The sequence below is a fragment of the Varroa destructor genome, unplaced genomic scaffold (assembly GCF_002443255.2).
Source record: "Varroa destructor unplaced genomic scaffold, Vdes_3.0 BEIS01000007.1, whole genome shotgun sequence".
Lineage (NCBI taxonomy): Eukaryota > Metazoa > Arthropoda > Arachnida > Mesostigmata > Varroidae > Varroa > Varroa destructor.
The window spans coordinates 26,507,421-26,526,618 of NW_019211460.1; the positions used below are offsets into that span (position 1 = coordinate 26,507,421).

General features: G+C 43.5%; 1 protein-coding gene across 6 annotated transcripts; it reads right to left on the reverse strand.

Moving 5' to 3' along the window:
- Positions 1-150: 150 nt before the first annotated feature.
- Positions 151-18,205, reverse strand: LOC111253769 (uncharacterized). 6 transcript variants are annotated; one of them, XM_022813704.2, is made up of 7 exons: positions 16,124-18,204; positions 12,864-13,780; positions 6,098-6,576; positions 5,714-5,936; positions 3,594-5,554; positions 3,379-3,402; positions 2,830-2,969 (listed from the first exon to the last, which is right to left on the reverse strand). In XM_022813704.2, coding segments are annotated over exons 2-7 (3,411 nt in total). In that variant the 5' UTR covers positions 13,587-13,780; positions 16,124-18,204; the 3' UTR covers positions 2,830-2,968. The 6 variants fall into 6 exon arrangements, with proteins under 6 accessions (XP_022669433.1, XP_022669435.1, XP_086830385.1 ...); XM_022813698.2 differs by lacking the exon at positions 3,379-3,402 and having other exon boundaries at positions 151-2,969; XM_022813700.2 differs by lacking the exons at positions 3,379-3,402; positions 16,124-18,204 and adding an exon at positions 15,820-16,117 and having other exon boundaries at positions 151-2,969.
- Positions 18,206-19,198: the final 993 nt, after the last annotated feature.

Below are 19,198 nucleotides of genomic sequence, written 5' to 3' on the forward strand. Positions count from 1 at the left end.
TAATGTTAACCGACAACGTCATAGTATCCTCGGAGCCTGCTAATACTACTATATGAACTTCTTGGAAACGGTACGATTGCGTGAAATCATAATTTGTTGAACCTATTTATGGCTACCTAACATGCTGAACTAGTAACGACAAGTTTCACCTTTTTATAAAGCTGTAAAAATATATTTTCAATATAACACAAAAATCCCTAGGTACACATATCCTATGAATCGTCGACTATGTACACTTGCTCGCATCAATCAACCACGACCACTAATTCGTGCTAACCGCGATGGACATTTTTCATTCGACGAAGGTAACCCTACTATTAGATGCCCAAACGTTTCCCTATCGACTTGCTGAGTTCATACTAGCATATCGAAGACTACATTACATACTCTATCGAAAAAATAGCATTATGCACGACAGACATTATAAAGAAGTTACAATTAACTTGTAACGTGTGTCGTACATAATGCCTTTTTTTTTTACACTACAATCATTTCCAGAGTACTCACTAGAACATCTAGAACAATTTAATTTACGTTACCACGATGCATTTTAGTTATCGAATGTTGCTAGTAGTATGCAGCAGAAGGTATCTGCGACAACGGACGCAGTGTTTTATACAGGGGGCAGGACAACATAATAGTGGAAACAACATAAACGGCCATAATTTCATTTCAAAGCTTACATCTATAAATCATTAATTTACAGATTATGTAACGCGGAGCGATACGCTTGATCAATAGCTTCTAGTTGTACTGAGCTTGAACCTTTCTATACAGTTAATGTCAGTCTATCATTTCACTAAGCAAAAATCATTTAGACTAGCTTATTCGTGAACTACTCTTTCCCTGCTATCGTATCGGCCCATTCTATATATAGAAGCTGTAGGCGATGAGTGAAATTTCGTTGTAGGAGTGCCGTGAATGCCCTTGTAAATTAAGACACAGCTTGTATCAAGGACAAGCGCATTTCTTCGATCATATTAAGCTATGAAAGCGATCCCAAGAGAAGGAGCTCTTGTGACAATCGCTGAAGTTCACTGCTAAATAAGCGGTTCGCCATAAGCGTCGCTATAATCTATAGAAGAAAAACAACAACTTTTGCTGACGTTAGAATCGCAAACGATTGCCGCATGTCTCCTCACGCCTCCTGTTTTACCCAAAATGAACTCTCATCTGGGTCGAGTCAAAAACGGGCCTTTGCCAACGACCGATATTCGTTTCCAGCAGCACATGTCGGTCTATCTGTTCATTTATACAAATGCTGAATTCTTGCGTGGCGCGTTGCGAAATCCCACTTAAGCAGAATAAATATCGGATGACAGCCCTGAGCACTCTCGCTACTGACTCGAGTACCTCGGGTTAGACGGGTCCAATCCTTTGCAATCCGTAATCAAAACAGGTGAACACCATTTTCCATTCGGTCATACCGCGTACGGTTCGTCGCATTTAACAATGAAGTATAATAGAACAACTGTATATCGCAAAAATCAATCAACCAAAAGCAAAAAAACTTTGTGGAAACAACGTTCCAACTGTTCTAGCAATAATATTCTCAATACACCTATATATACAATTACTGCTAAATGCATGGTCCGGTGGTAGCAACATTTGTAAATTAAATGAAAATAATAAAAAATCAAACCCACCCCAAAACGGCAATTTTCTCCGTGGCAATTTTTTCCCTGCTATGAATTTTACACATCTCTTTACAGACTAGTCATCACAGTGGAAAATCAGCGTCTATCTATGCCACCATTTTCACCGATGCTGCACATCAATATACCTGCATTATTATAAATGCAGTAGCAAACATACGCTGCTCATCTTACTAACCGTAGCGGCTTGTTTGATGTCTTCCTTTGGCTAACACATATATAGAACAGACAACCAACAGTAACGTGATACGAACCCGGAAAAAAAACGGAGGAACGAATTAATGCTCTTGGAATTTGCCAACTAAAAACCTGGGAATCGATTGAAGAGGCTCATTATGTAGCGAGTCCGGGAAAGTGTTTTCTGTGCAGATTCGCAGTAGATACGCGGCATTATGAGATCTACGGGATTGCAGTATGAAGTAATAATGGCTGTTACAGCAAAAGAGAAAAGGCTCTCTTTTTGGTGGCGACAGAATCCTGAACGAAGGGCAACTGTCGAACCGTTTAACAGATCGAGCGAGAAAATAGAACACGGCCAACAAATAATGATATATATTGCATTTGTGTGCACCGTAAAGCTGCCTCTGGCCCGACAGCACAGTTTTGAAAAGTTGTCATTAATCTATTATGATTAGAATCGAAACGGAATTAGACAGGGCGGATTTATTAGACTAGCTTTAGCTAGACAAGAAATGCATTGTAAGCGCTAGGCCATTTCCTGCTAGACTCTGCGTGTTAAACCCGTAAGCGAATTAATTTAGTTTGCAAATTCGTTTGGAAATGACAAATGCCGAACATACAGTTATTAGACAACTGTATGTTTGCCAAATTACATAGTACACCTGATAGTCTGTTAACGGCTCTGCTACGAATGTGCCTTTTTCCGTAACCCTGTGTGTATTTTCCCACAAATGTAGAATTTGCAGTTTCATAATCAGAAGCTCTAGGAGAGTATCGTCTTCGCCATTGTCGATAGTATCATTGGCTCAGGGAGTCTTGATCTAACAAAGGATCGTTTCAACCGGCAAAAACAAAATTCATGGTTGTGTCATGGTTGAACGTTGACCGAGGGGCTGCTGCTGCACGGCCGGTTTCCGGACAGTTTTCTTTCGTCGAGCTTTTCTCGGACTTCGAGAGACAGTCTTACGCTGAGCCCCAAACGAGATGTTGATACAATGAAAGTCCAGTAGATTGACGAGAGTCTTGTCGTTTACCCGGATTCCGTGTTCACGTAACTCGCGCTTAAAATCAGTTACCTCCAAGGGTTCGTAGCGAAGAATCTTATCGTATAAAGATGGTGTATTCCTGATATATCTACAAAAACAAATAGACAGCACGTGTGCGATTGTATTTAGATTTTTGAGGCTGAGGAACCCACAGGTTTTCTTTCTGCATGTGAAGAAAGGGGTTTTCTACGAGCACCTATCGTCGGATTAATTACAAGCTATATTGACTTTCAGGTACGTATATACTATCGAGTAAGAGAATTTTGCCTGGCACCTTTTTAAACTAATTTAAGCAATATGATTGAGTATTTCTGAAATTGACTATTTTTATCCTGTTACCAATTCGTATATCTGTTAAATTTTCAGTAAGTTTTCGGTATGTAACTACAAGTATAATTTGCTACTTGAACCCCTTCGAATACGATTGGAACAGTTTTTACGCAAAGTATATGATGCATGTAAATAAATAAGCCATAAAAACGGGCATTTCAGCTTACCACATTAGAGGGTCGTCATCATCGCTGAGAAGAAATTCGAGTAAAGTTTCAAAGTTAGCAATGGCGTATTTTTGATTTTGCTTTTTATAAAAGGCGTACTAAAAAGGTCTGCTCTTATGGGGTAAATGAATGCAAACTTTCACAAAGTCTGAGGCGCAGACGTAAGTGTGTCGGATTTTCTGCAGTTCCAAAAACTTGTGCAATGGAATACAGACCTCGTAATTTTGTCCTCAACATTGTCGCTGATCTCCTCATCGTCATCATGGATCATCGTCTCCTCTAACGGCAGATCTCCATCACTGTCATCACTTGACGACGAATACGTGTTTCGTTCTCCTGTCGCCTCCTCTCCCTCTGGCCTCTCGTCATCCGGATGAGAAATCTCCGGATGTGTCGTCTGATAGATATGTTTAAGAATCTGAACAGCTTTCCGCTTGCCAATACTGGGCTTTATACCATACTGGTTGAGTTGAGCATGCATTTCTGGCGTCTTCATCATACTGAACCTCGGTTGCGGCGTAACGTCCAAACCGTCAACGACCCGGGAAACACCTAGAGGGCTTGACAAAGACCCTGTTGGACTGCTTCCAATGCTAACCACAGCTTCACACAGCCCAGCCACATTTGGCAAGTCATCAGGCTCTTCGTTGCAGTCATTATCTTCGTCGTCGTCGTTTAACGGATGACCCGGCGTAGGCTGACTGAAACTTTTACGGTGCAACAGTCTTGTAGAAGTACTTGGAGAGCTCATCACGGATGAAACTGACGAAGGTGGAGCGTGCGAATGAGCCGCCGATGAAGCGGATTTTCTCTCTGGCGAAAGTCGCTGACTGGATAACCGTTGACTTACGGACCGCAAAAAAGCTGGCGGCGATGGAAGAAGGTTGCCATCGATTTCCTCTTCTTCATCAGGTGGACGTCGAGGCGTCGGCTGAATGGGGCTAAGCAGGGGAGGTGGCTGCGACTGTATAATGGCTCCTACTACAACGTCTTCATCGGAAAAGAGATCAGAACTGCTACCTACATCGATCGGCTGATCCGCCGAGCCTCCTGTAGTGCTGACCGGTACGCCGGCGCCTCTACGCCCGTTAGCAGATTCATTTGCTACCGTTGAACGATTCTCACCGGCTCCGCTCTTCGAGTCACTCCCACTAATAATTCGAGGTAACGAGGCAGTTGTTCTTACGGGCGTCGTTTGATTTTGGTTGATATGACTATTGCTTGTTATAATATCTTCATCGTCATCATCACTAATTGGAGTGACGAGTGGCGTGCTATGCTGAGTGCACGCAACGCCTGGTTGCGGCAGTCGTGGCGATTGCTGGATTCGGTGTCGGTCATCATTAGTTGGCGCAGTGACCGACACGGTCTCACAGGTAATACTCATGCGAGTCTTTTTACCAGAACTGGATCCAGTGTCGCTGGCATTCTCCGATGATATTTCCGACCCAAGGCGAACCCGCCGACGACGGATACTCGGCGACGGGCACCGCTTTCTGCCTCGTGCTCTCGAGAGCAGCGCCGTTGCCGAACTTGCTCCTCGGCTGACAAAACCCAGGTGCTGTTGTACCATTTGCGCAGGTTGTAACTGCGAAGGTAACGGACTGGGTGATCGCTCACGGATAAGTCGTGCTGCCAATTCATCGGTCTGATATTGGCAGCATAGCGTGAGAAGATCTTTCCGGACCCGGCCTTCGACGCTAGCTACAAATGATACGTCGGCCGCATACAGAAATCGCAGAAATAGAAGGACAGCCTCTGAGCAGCACCATGATAGTTGCCAAAAACTCGAGTCAGCACTAACCGTCTGTGTAAGCTTGGGGCAGCGTACGAACAATATTGTTTTGTGAGCGCGAATAGGTCGGTCTTCCGTTTCGATGACCAGGTCAGAGCATTCCTCCGAGTCCACAAGTCGCAGATACGAACGCTGAAGGTCGCGTAAAGAGCCCTCGTCATACGTGTTTCTCGTGGAAGATTTTTTACTGCTATTACCATTGGTCGACGAAGTCATGGCAGTGACTTGTTCCTTCTGTCCGTTATTATTCTTTTGGGAAACGCAATTATCGACCCAGTCGAGAACTCGTCGATCAAGATCAGCTGGCAACGGAGCTACGACGGAGTGGGTAGGTGTACATGATGGGCTCTTGTCTGGCAATCCTCCGACTATCGATGGAACCTAAGATGGAATCGTACTCTATCAGTAAATTTATCGAACAACAGTCAATACGGGGATGTCGACACATTTACAAAGGGCTCATAGTGTTGTATACGATTTAAGACCAAAGTCTTAACGTTAAATGTGTCTGTGAGGTAAGTAAAAACAAACGTTCACTACCTGGTAATTCGTGACTATTTCTCTTAGGGCTGATATCTCTCTATTATCTGGGAGGCGCTGGTCGGAAGTAGACGTTGACGTGACAGCTGTTGCCTCGGTAGCTGTCGGCGAAACCATAACGCATGGCTTCTTGGCAAATGGTGGAGACACTGAAGAAGTGGGTGGTGCAGTGGGTTGACATGCGATGACTGTTCCACGTTCCATAACTTGAATAGTCTCCACGCTAGAAACGTGCATATATATATACATATATAACGAAACACCCAAGCTGAGGTTGAAAGTAGTTCAGCGACGGCTAGATGGCATTCACATGAATGAAGCAAACGAGTCGTAAACGCTCAAAAATTAGCACACACATATGATTACACATAATTAAAAGCTTACCTAATGGTGCAAGGTTTATCCTTATCGTGCAAGCTTCCCGTTCCACTATCCAATGTTCTAGAAAAGTTTTTTTTCCGTTTACTCCCTCGGTGCTCGCAATGATCTCGATTCCGTTGGCGATGTTGGCCTGAACCGTTCTGGCCGTCCCGGGACGATTCGTTCTGCGATCCCTTACCACTTGGCTTCTTCTCTTCATCATTCGTAGTGACAAGAGCGCCAGCAGCGGAAGACATTTTCAAAACATCTTTCACCGAACACTTCGGATCGCTGACCGCAGCTGCACTCAAAACCTCCCGAGCAATTTCCTTTTTCTCCTTGGGTCTCTCCCTGGCCTTGCTGTCTCCATCTTTGGAACTGTCCTTCTCAGGTTCTTTTGAGCCTACCCGACTGTTTTTGCTTTGCCTGCCCTCCTTTCGTCGTGATTCCTTTTCCTGATTTGCACTTGTAGAACGTGATTCTTTGTTTGATCCAGCTTTAACCTATGGAACAGCAAGGAAGGGAAATTATAAATTTGTGAAGTTCTTTTTCTTTAATGATTAACGATGTGTTTTCTTGAAGTCGGACGCAGTGGTATAAAACTGGTCCTTTGGTATAGTCATATGTGCTACTTGAATGGAACGAGTATTTATGTAGTGTTTTCATGCAGCAACGACGAAATATTTCAGAATGTGTGTTACATATGCGGAACATTCTTTTGTATCTGGCGGCTTCAGTGAAACGAATAAAACCTGCACTTTTCGTAACTTCTTAAACTACGCCAATGAAAACGAAGGTTCGTTTTATGTAGTTACAGAGATACCTTTTCCATTTTATTAATACAGCAGTCTTGGTGCAGTGGCAGCTTTTTAATATTTGTTTTCTTGCTAATTGCTTGGTCCTTCGTAACTTCGTCATTTATTACCTGCTTAGCTTACTGATGCTTGCATTATTTACGCCATTCATGGCCCTTTTTAGTGCGAGTTACGCACTAAAATTGCACGACACGTACAGGCACTCAGATTCGCAAAATTTAATATTGTGACTCCCGGCTATACTTTCAACATTTCGACAATATTTTGCACAAATTAGCATTACATATACCTGGCTGGTCTCAGGCCTTGCGTACTTCATAGCTCTTCGGTTCTGGAGACTTCTGGGCATGCTACTACGAGAAGTTGAGGTGTACACACTCGGCCTCGTAGCCGCGAAGCCTCCATATTTCTTGCGGTATAGATAGCCCTATTACTGATCGCTATGTAATTTCGACCTGTTCCCTAAAACTACAATAAATGTTACACACAACTATTCTATACTAATATCTGGTAATATTAGATGTGTTCCCTCACCTGACTCGGAAAGGTAACAAAATGACAACGGATGCAGTCCTTACTAACTGTTGTTAAACGTAGTTCATTCGCTGATTCTTATGTAATTCAACTTTGGAGGGCTATTATTTTTCGCCCACGTGTACGTTAAAGCCCCGCCTTTGCGAGTATTTTATGTATTCAACACATTCGCGACTTATGCTGCTACATAGACGATATTATGTGACCAGCTTTCTTACCTAAAGGTACCACCGGTATTAGGCAGAATGGTGCGTTTAGTTGAAAGTAGATGCGATTAATATTCAACTGTCGGAATAGTTTGAAGACAGTTGAGAAAAATTGCCAAAAGATTCTAGCTCCAGTTATTCTAAACACGTTTGAAGTGATGAGGTGATAAGAATAACAACTTTTGGCTAATCTATCCGATATTTTCTTAGGGCCCGCCATATATAATGCAACGGCAGCTTGAAGTTAGTCATCAATGTAGCGAAGCCTATGACATTTCACTTTATAGTTACAAATGCATGTTTGAAGAGTCATGCCATAACGTTAGTTCTGCGAATAATCATGGAAAATAGTTGCGTGCATATACGTAAGCACAACGGCCTCATTTCCATAGAGCTCTTCATTACGCTTATGACAGTGTTGGTTTTATTCGGTTCCTCGTATGCGCAGGTAACTCATTTACGAGTTTACCCTAATGTGGAAACAAACGGTGACACATATTTGCAAATTTCTATATTTAACCATAAACGTGCTACCTTCCAGTTTTATTTCAAACAAGTACTAACACTACAACATGGCTAACGTGGCCTCTCCAAACGAGCATACATACTCATAACTCAGGGCGTATATTGCGTATAAGCTTGCTTAACACCTTTGAACAAATCATCCGCTTGCTATTCGGTAGAAACGCTCTCAGCGATGAAAAACTGTGCTGATTTTCAAATAAAATCACGTTGGTCCACTTAAGGCCATGATCTGGCTTCCCTAGGAGTAAGGCGTACGCCAAGCATGCTTTGCAATAAAAGCTTGAGCCCTCGATTTTATAGAAAGTTAAGAAAAGGCTAGTTCAATTACAAAAGGAGTCTGTATCAATTTTAATGCCACCAGAGCTTAAATCAGGAACTGCTATGCTTTAAAATTTACTCAATGGATCTAGCAGCTATGATAATCACTGCTGTAGTGCTTTTCGGAAGTTCCCGAAAACCAAAACTAGAAAACTTGTGATATGAGGAAAGTCCACTAAAGAAAAAAAACTCAGATGATAAAAATTGAGTGGACGGCCTCTTCGACAGATCGTTTGCTTCGGCACTTGGATGCTCTTGCTAGGGCGTAAACCCACACTTGCTTGTAAGCCCTCATGGACAAGACTGTACGAAATCTACAGCCCGAACTGTCGAACAGTTGTTACGGTTGCTGCATTTTCCTGACTCAGTTATTTCATTTCAGTGCTTCATAGAAAGCTCCGCCGAAAACGATCACCGTATATTCGCATACGTGCGCTGCGGTAGCGACACGACCCTGAGAAAGATACCCATGCGAAATTATACCTTGCTCCACTCAAATAATAGGCAGATAAGTCTCAAGTCCTATTCCTCTCGTTAGTATCAGCATATTATGCCACCACATCTACGTGATCTATCTTGCTTTTCGTTTAACTTCATTTTGCAGCGACGGAAAAATTACCTTTAACACAACTGCTCTAACGCTTTCACAGTAGTTCCTATTAATGTTAGGTTAACGTAGTTTGTAATATATTTACGATGATGAAGTATGAACTATGCAGGTAGCTTTATAATATATTTACGGTAATGAAGTATGAACTATGCAGGTAGCTTTAACTACCGTATTTAAACTAATGTAATGTGGTTTAATGATGTGTACAAAAGAACACAAGAAAAAAGATCAGTAATAATGAGATTTTTTTAAAAACAATCTGGTAAGATAATTAGTACAATTCTCTTTTAATTGGTCTAGCAAAATTATATTTTCCAATGATATAGGATCCATGTAAGTCTTCTACAACGATATCGGTTTGATTGAAGACTTTAGTCCCAACCAACAGAACCCCTGCTTCCTGATTACTCGGTACTAACTTGTCAGGAAGCTTTGTGTCTTCTGTCTTGAGACCTTTACTTATAGTTTGTCTGATACCTTTATTTAAGGCAGACGAAGGCTAAGTTTTTCTTCTTTAGAATCGCGAGTCACCACAGTAATACAATGTATGAAATTTAAAGGTGTGATCCCTTTTGAAGTTTAGAGCAATTGACATATATTGGTAAATTTTAAATTACTTCCTCCATCACAAAACTCTATGTCTAAGATCTGTTCAGGTACCTAGCAGTAAGCAAGTCGTAATCTGGAAGGCACCAGTCGGAGGTTCAACCTAACACGTAGTAGACATAATAAGGTGAAAGGCGTCAGTAGTATTTTAATGTAAATCTGTATGCCCAAAAGGGGCAACCGCAATGGTGTGAAACAAGTTTTTATTACCAATCAGTAAACATATCAATCAAGCCGAACTGAAGTTAAAAGCTACTATTCTTTCAGCTAAACTTGCAGGCTAAAGATACTTAACCTTTGCCTTTGTAAACGTCCTGTAACCTTAATAACGAAGAAAGCGTATCTTTATAAGAAAAATATGTATGGATATCAGTTTAAAGCCATGGCTCCAGTTACCAACTAATAATTTCAGTGAACCTATTCTTTCCAGCTCGAAAGTGATCAAGCATTTACTTTGCGTTGTCCCCAGAGATCCACCGTTTTAGAAACGCCAATCTGGTCGAATATATTAACGCAAAACAAATAGAAAGCACCATTAAGCGGAACGACATGCTAAACATTTTCTATTTAAATCGTAGTATCGTAAGTGACGATAAATGACATGGGATGTGGCATAATGTGTGGCAAGTGCTTTCAAGTAACCGAGCAAACAATTTGGATTATAACCTTTTATCCTTTTTCCTTAGAAATCATTGACAAACTTCATTGCACGTAATTATAAAAAAAAAATTTATGCAGTCTATAAAAACAAATCAGTCCACACTGCTTTGGAACCCTAAACTCACCTACAATCAATATTGCTCTGCTCTAGATGGCGGAACACAGTATGCGCTTTCAGTAGTTTTAGAAAACTCTAATGAAGATTAAACAAATCATTATACTAAGATCACTGAGGTGCAAAGATCCAGTTGGATCACTAAGTTTAGGCACTTAAACAGTATAGTAGACTTTATAAATCATGTTAGCTTTATATGATCGGTTCGTTCAAAAGATGCTTTTCTATTAAATGTTTTTTCTTCGTTCTTTTATTCCTAGGCATGCGGCGTTGTGCACACTAGCAGGTGTCACATATTTACTTTCAGCTCGAAACAATGGCATCAGCACAGGCAACGCACTGTTCATAATTGGTTTACCATACTAGTACCACAATAACGTTTAGCAGAACTAACGGATGTAAATTTGAGTAAGTCTATTAACAATAAACGTTTACCTCCACAAATTGACATCCACTTAAGGCAGCACACGTTCGACGATTGCTATACCCGCCAGAAAACGTACCTTGAAAACTGTACCGCTTGAAACTTTGTCGCGATTTGCCGGATCACTAATTTGACAAGGAAACACTGAAGCACTATGAGTCTGTACCACCAAAAAAAACCTAAATAGATAAGAAGCACATCACCTGGAGCCGCCCAATCGCCGAGCTACAAAACACATTTTTTTTTCATGAATGGGTGCATACGTAGGAGCATGCGGCCAGATAATACCTTTAATATCATTCGTATACGAACGTCACAGCATCTTTCTCTTTGTCTGACACTAAACGTCAGAGTAGCATCAATTGATAAACAACACTACTCATCCGCAACATCTCACTGTCTATGAAAAGAAAGCGGGTTTTTACCCCTATTGATCGACTGCTAAGCCCAGATGCTGCCGGTGTAGCCTCCCACTCACACAGTGGAGCATGTGTCCGTTATCCGCAGCCCTATGACGTTACTCACTGAATATATGTTGCTAGGTAGATCGACAACTACTACTGAAACATTGAAAAGCGTCAAAATTGATTTTTGTAACAATCTTACCTTCAGACAAAAAACTACGACCGTATTCTACGATCCATTATAAAAATGCGTCTTAGCTCAGCAGAGTTGCTCTGCATATGCCTTACAAACAACGGGGCATCCACTTAATTGCTATTATCATAACTGGAGCACATTATCCCATGAACATCTTACAGCTACGGCGAGATTTCAAGTTGCTGAAGATAGCATAGTTGCAGTCTTTACTATGCTGTTCGTAAACGATACATCTCACAGCAAACTACCCTCCCACTCCGTCCATTATGACGTTAATGCTCACGCAAGCTAAACGTCGTCGTTTTCAAACGCAAACCAGTAAATTATCGAAATAGAGCCCAACAATCTAAATCAAATATTGAATAAACATACTTGTTTGGAAGCATAGTAAGCGAAAGAAAACCGCAAACCACTATTGGTAGAAATAAAACCCCATCCGTGGCTATAGTAACCCACGAAACTGCAGTGTATTAATAAATGTGTAAATACATAGTCTTGATAATTTTTTAATTGTTATCAGTTCAAGCCCGTTACTCACAGCTCTCGTGAAGGTTCGGCTGATTTAGCGAGCTTAATATATAGCGTTAACATAATTTTTGTTTAAAGAGACGTACGCGTTTTCCAAAAAGGCGAATTTAATATACATTATTAGGTGACTTTTTTTTTTTGTTAAGATAAATATTTTTGAGAAAAATTTGTTTTGGACATAATTAGGAGAGGCAAGTTTGTGTGAACTGGCTTTATCAAAATGATTAATCGTTTTTAGAATATTACAGTGCTGTAATTTTGGCTTTATCAAAATGATTAATCGTTTTTAGAATATTACAGTGCTGTAATTTTGGCTTTATATGCAGCGGATAATTGCCTCTTACAAAGGTCTTAGCCAAACAGTGGTCAACACAGAATTAAAAACAAAAATCAAGTAAAATACATTTCGTTTTAAAGGTTATGTCAAGTACCCGCTCATATCTTACGCTGTCCTGCGGTAGAGACGGGTATTCCAACGGTGACCAACATCTAAATGGCTTTGCCACATCGTATTTTCTAAGCCTTTCTTCAACTTAATAAGATAATGTATTGAAGCCAAACGACGGTTAGTTCAAATTCCTTATACAGAGAGTGATGCAGCGTTGTATTTATTAAACAAATGCTTGCATTACTAAAGGGTTTTTCCATAATCTCGAGATGAAAGCCAACATGTGTTAGTACCATTCTCAACTGACGTTAGAGAAACATTTTAGCTAGTGGTACCCACTATTCCGTTTTCCCTGTGTGCAATAGAATATGTTACGGGCTTCGTTCTCTTACGGTTACGGGTTTTTTCGTAGTTGTGTACTAAAAATTCGTTAATCGAAATACGAAACAAACAAAACGTACAGTACTGTTTTCCGACTCCTTGTTGTTCGTTGCTTCCAGCTGCTGCTGCTGTTGCTGCTGCAAAGATGAGCGATCAGTTGTCTCACGTTGCGAGCATTGCTTGCCTCTGTGCGGTACATATTCCTCAAATCCTGGTACCACGTAGGAACAATTCGAATCGTCACCCAAAGCTAGGTTGTACATTCGAGGTACTTGGTCAACAAAAGAAATGTCGCGCTTTTGCCGCCTGGCTGGCGTATAAATGGCCGAATTTAGTGGGTGCGACAAATTTATGCAAGCCTCATTCGTCTGCCGTTGCTGATCTGGACGTCCGTGATTCTGCGACGAAGAAATTCTCTGAAGACTCTTGCCCTTTGTTTCCTTGACAGTGGCACCCTCCATACTTCTTTTCGTAGACAACAATGCGGCCTCCCCGGTGTCTTCATCCTTGGTGCTCAATCGATTACTATTACTGTTTTTATTGTCATGATGGGGATTGTTCCCACCTACCGTAACGATCGTATTCGTTCCATCATTTTCCCCCGGAGGCCGTCCTGGCGACCCATATTTTTGTGTGAGCAGCGCATGCAGTCTCTGGCGATTAGCCGCGTCCCTTTGTTCCGGCGTACACGTGAACAGTGCATGTAATGTTCGCTGTGTGGAACGGGCCTTCGAAGACGCGATGGACGACGCCGGAACGGCAGGTATTTTCCGCCGTTTGATCTGGAGGATCTGCTTCATCATGCACCCGGGTGAGCAGTAGAAGTCGAAAGAATGCCAATTCAAGCTGCGCTAGATGCAAGCTACGCTTACTGCTAGTGGACGAAGGACGACCGAGCTTCAGATGGCGGTTTCAGAAGAAGATTTCAGGGGGGCGGCATGGAATCTCCGAGATGAATTGTGCAATGTGCTCTGTTCGCCGCAATGCTGTTTACATGCTGCAACGGAGCGAGCATGTCAAAGGTCAGCTATAGATAATTGTCTATTTCATAAAACTACCAGATTTTACTAAGTAATGTTACTAACATTAAGTTATTAAAAACAGGTAGACAAGCACAACCTTCACCTATGACTATAGCAATTATCTATAATCCACATTTCTTCTTTTTAAAGCTGGATCTTGCCCGAAAATAACGGGATTGTAGCAGTGTTAAATATTTGCGTCGTCAAAAATTTAGATAAGCATCGAATAATACAGTCAGCAGAAAATTAGATCTATGCAACGACACAAAATAGCATCTGCTTAAATTAATGTACAGTTGAAATGAGAAATAATCATGCTGGGAAGAAGCCACGAAAGGTTATCATAGCTGAGCCGGTTTAAGACCGACCGTTCGCATCCATGTTTCAAACGCTGCGAAGGTAAAGACAGAGGGTAAAGTCAGCAGAAGTTCGCAAGGCTTCGTAGTATTCATTGCTGCAAACGTGCCATAGTGTAAACATTGCCACCTGGGAAACCCTGTACTTGATACTATAACGCCAATAACAACCCATAATCATCATCGATGCATATCGTATCGGCAGCTAATTTGCGTGCACACCGTCTTATCAATGCTGCTCACTGGGAACTCTGCATAGTCAAAATGCATGGTTTTGTCATCCATTCACCCAATAAAAGCCACAGTTCCATGAGATTATCGTATTAAATGGCGTGTTTTTCGTTTACTATCGATTGTAAACTCATGTCGGCGGTATAGGTAGCTGCCTCAGTACTGTGCAGCGGATCGACATTATCAACATCATAGGGGCGTCTGTCGACCGATTCGTCACCGTAAAATCTGAAATATTGCCGTTACTGTATTAGATTCGTTTGCTGACTTATCGAGCTGCTTCTGTTACCACCGCTGGCCTAGCTCCCGGTCGGTTGTTCAGTTGGACTGAAGTCGCTACGCTGACGCTGGCAACGCTGGTGGCGGCGGTCGCTCGTCGGCCAACTGCGCACAGCTGTTGGCCCAGTATCATTCTGTTCTCACGTGAAAAAATTACCGATTGTGACCAAAAGGCAGTCGATTGCCAACCAACGACAGGCAGACAACTATGAATGCAGGCCGCTAAAGAATTGTCCGATCCGGCATGTCCCTCTGTATATAGTAATTATAGTAATAGTGGTGAGACCAACAATAGGAAGTTCACAACAATATAACAACATGCTAACATAGCCATCATTGCCGCTGTTAATGGTTTATGCATTCGATAGACAAGACGAGTGAGGACAGACGATTGAAGTCTTGAAACTGATTATTACAGATATGAGCACCGAGTACAGCTCAATCAAAAAATAATCCAAAGTTGGCTTTGTTCAACCTCGTTGACTACGAACGGATTCTCTGTTCGCGTACCTCCCCCGCTTCGTCTGACCAACTTGCTTAAATATTTCCGGTAACTTTATAGCATCATCATCATTATCATGAATATTAAGCCCAACGTCGATTTCGATTGTCTCTTCCTCGGATTTCATTATGGACGTCGTTTCGATAGCCACAGGCGACTCAATATGGTAAAACGAGCATATTTGACAATTCAGTAGATCAAACAACACTAAACAGGAATTGAGTTTGTTAAAATTCAAGCTAATCTGTTAGCGTCGCGTTTACTCTCATCATTGAACAGTCCTGTTAGTTTGGAGCTACCGGTAATAATCCGTTCGTCAATGATGAATTAGCCGCCCTACTAGCGTAATACTAACGGGATACTCCGCTAGTCGACGTAGCAGCACAGCAAGAAACAGAATCAGGCACTGAACTTCGCTTGCAGACCCGCTTTCCTCAGAAGGATTGACCAGACCTGGGAGGCCACGACACAAGATCACCGCTAGCTACCATCAACAGCAGCAGTAGTTACCTCTGCACAGAGGTATAAGCACGCACTATTTGCCACCATGTACAATAACAATTATGTCTATTTGACTTTAGAGCAGGTGTAAGCAATGCGATACGGTGGCCGCTGTGTAGCCACACTGCAGTAAGCGATTCCATACCTACGCCACACCGCACGGATCAACGAATCGACCAGCAGACGTTCGATTTGAGCAACGTATCCCTTTCAAAAAATACACGATTGTATGCACCGCCAACAAGGTTACGATCATTCACGATTCAGTCAGTTGAAGCCCATCTATTTATTATGTACACCATGAACACCCACAGGTAACGGACACGCACAGAGTTGCCGATAGGACCAAGCAATAATCGACGCCCTAGCACAAGCTGTCACCACTAGCACCAAACTGAAGCCAACTAGCACAGCTCTATTCGATTCAAGACGCGCGAAGAAGCACTCACCGACAAATCAGAACAACGGGCCCATGGCGGGGCACGGCGACGAGAGCAGAGGCGCGCTCGGTTCCAATCAGACTCACATATTGTTACCGTTGTTGTGTCTTCCGTCGTCGTCCTTGGCGTCGTGGTCTTTGCGGTTGCCGTAGAAGCTCACGTGTCACCGCAAACCACTTCGTACTGCCTATTACTTCGCCTGACGACTCGCACCACTGCTGTTGACCATCACAGCTTCGCCGCGACTGCTGCTTCTGCTGCTGTTAACGGCGGCGGCGGCGGCGGCGGCGGCAGCAGCGGCGCAGAAAGAACCAACGAGTAGAAACAGCACTACCTCCCAGTCAGTAGCAGTGGAGCGTTGTTGGCCCGTTCGTACTGGAAACTACAGCAACGCAGCAGCCGCCACCGCCGCCGCCGCCGCCGTCGCCGTCGCCAACGCTATTAGCTGCTGTAGATCGCCGTATCATTTGATGCTGGTGTCTGCTAGCTCCGCTGCGTTTACCACAAGACTGCCGCCACTGCCGCTAATGACAACGGCTGGAACTGCGGAGTATCATGTGGATAATTAGTCTACTATTACGATCCGCAGCTAAACAGCCGCCCTGTAACGAATACGAACCGCGAACAACGTTCGAGGCGCTGTCGCCAGAAGCAACAGCCGTAATGACGATTCTACCGAACCCAAAATATTACCCACTCGCCAATCAGCCCTATAGCATCTGCTCCTCATCAGCCACTTGACGACGATTGGCAGCTAGCAGCCTCCATCTATCAATCGATCTATGCTTGTACTGCTCTGGACAGATCCCGTGCCGGGCCATCTGCTAACGCAGTAACAGCAGCAGCAACGATGGCGCCCACTGAGTGCTGACAAACAAATAGATGAAATAGGTGTTAGAGCGACTGGCTGTGAACGGCCGATGTTTGCTTGCGGTGTTTTTTGCCTAACAGCGTACCTCTTCGCTAGACAATGCACACACTCACACGCACACACAGACACCTAGTCACACGCACACACACACGGCCGTCGAGTTCGCTCCCTTGCGCCGGCAGACACACTTGACTGTAAACACTCTAGCCCTGAAATATGTATAGACAAAAGTAGAAATATATCTGTGTACATAGATACATAAACGCTGCTATTGGTCACTAGCGGCAACAATAGCGTAAATCATCGACAGCGACATGGCAACAGCTTTAACATTAATATGAACAAAAGCAGCGGCAGCTCGCAGCGGCACTACCATGTCTGGCAACAGAACAGGGAGCGACAACGACGTCAGCGAGCGGCGGTGAGGGCACGCAGCTGTTGGCAGTGGGTATTCTGCTGGGTTGCCTGGGCAGGCGCACTACAGAGGGCGATATAGCATAGCAGTAAACGCTGGAAGAGATCCTTAATGCAACGGCTGTTGCCTGGTTACTTGTCGAACGACAACGGCAGTATAATGATGCCGCCGGCGTTAAGTGAAAAATGCTGTTTCAGTGGCAGCAGCGGCCGCTGCGACAACGCCAGTCTCTGCCGTATAACGGTTTTGGAAGGGTTGTGAGCCGTTATTGGCTGCTAAGCAGCACACGGCAACCACCTGACCCCCGTCGCGTAGTCAACCAGCAGCACCCACAGCAGCATCGTATCCGAACAGCTCGCCAGTTCTGCTTAATTGTCCCTTAAGTCAGCTAGTCAATCATTTCAGTTAGTTCAACAGCAGCTTCAGCGTATCACTGTTAAACAAGCCGACAAAGACGAAGGGCAATATTGACGCTTCAGGCTGTGGAAGAAACAGACGATGCGTCTAGATATCCGAGTTTGCAGATGTCAGAAATTCGCGCGTCTGATATAGTGAGAGGTCCGGAGGCTGCCTCGGCCGTTAGGCATCTACCACGTTTCCGGACAGTCTAATCAGGATCGGCACTAACAAAGAAATGAGCTTAAGGAAGGGCGTGTGTTTATCAGTACTAGGCCGGGCAAAGCTGAGTCCAGTCATTGAGGCTGGATCAAACACTACACTGAATTTCTATATATCTCTCAGTCCCAGCTGTACGCAATAATACATAAAATCCGCCTCCAAAAAAGGCAAAATAGCAGGTTTACAGGGCCAACCATCAGTGGCTGTAGCAAAGCTGGTTAACAGCTAAAGATCATCCTCATCATCGCTGCCGCCGCCACCGTCACACAGGCAACGAGCTTGAATCCGCTTATCCAAACCATTATTATGAGCGGGCGAGTGGATGAACAATCGCCGATGCTGCTGCACTACGAGCAATGGTCTCTGTCGAACTGCCACCGTCGCCCCTGCGCAATTCTGCTGTCTGCTACCATTACGCTACTACTATGGGCGGTGGCAAGCAGGGATTGTAGTAACTGCAGGTTGTGCCAGAGCTGCTACGAGCGGGCCAACAGCCAAACAAACACACAAACGAACAACAGACGACGACGACTACGAGAGCGATAGCAACAAAAAGTATGACTGACAATGAGCACAAGTTGTTTGGTCCGTAACATCTGGCGCTGTCGACGCTACTGCTGCTGTTGTTGTTGTTGTTCATCGTAAATACACAGACGCAAGCTGAACAGCTACAGATCTACATAAATCCGATCGTTGCAACAGCGGCACCCCTTATCATCAGATAGACACGGTTTTCTGATCATAGTGATTGCGGCACTCAGCAGTCAAGTTCGTTCGTTGGTATAAGGCAAAAGTCAGACAGAGCGCCACACCAGTTGCTGCGCTCAATCGAACGTTTGCGCAACGTTGGGTGGACACCTGTTCGCAGGAGCAGAAAAGCAATAACAGAGATATTAGCATTTACAGTTGATATACCACAGTGTAAGGTATACATCGCATGATGAAGCCTTATTGCGAAGAAGCTATATAGATACGACCATTGGCTCGTTGCTCTGTTTACTACATTACGTAATCCATACGAATCCGACTGCCCGCGCTACACGGAGCCGTACGGCAACCTATACGATGAAGCAAACGCCGCTAATGACTTGATGAACCACTGGGTGCAGTTGGCGACCGAATTAAATTACACTGACTTACAACTCTGAAAGCCTGTGGGTCAAGTAGGAAAAGGACAAAG

Coding starts and splice junctions, on each gene's coding strand:
- LOC111253769 (XM_022813698.2), bottom strand. CDS start 13,586: ATGATGAAGCAGATCCTCCAGATCAAACGGCGGAAAATACCTGCCGTT. Junction 5,937..6,097: donor GATAAACCTTGCACCATTAG/GTAAGCTTTTAA, acceptor GCACGTTTCTAG/CGTGGAGACTATTCAAGTTA. Junction 5,555..5,713: donor AAATAGTCACGAATTACCAG/GTAGTGAACGTT, acceptor ATTCCATCTTAG/GTTCCATCGATAGTCGGAGG.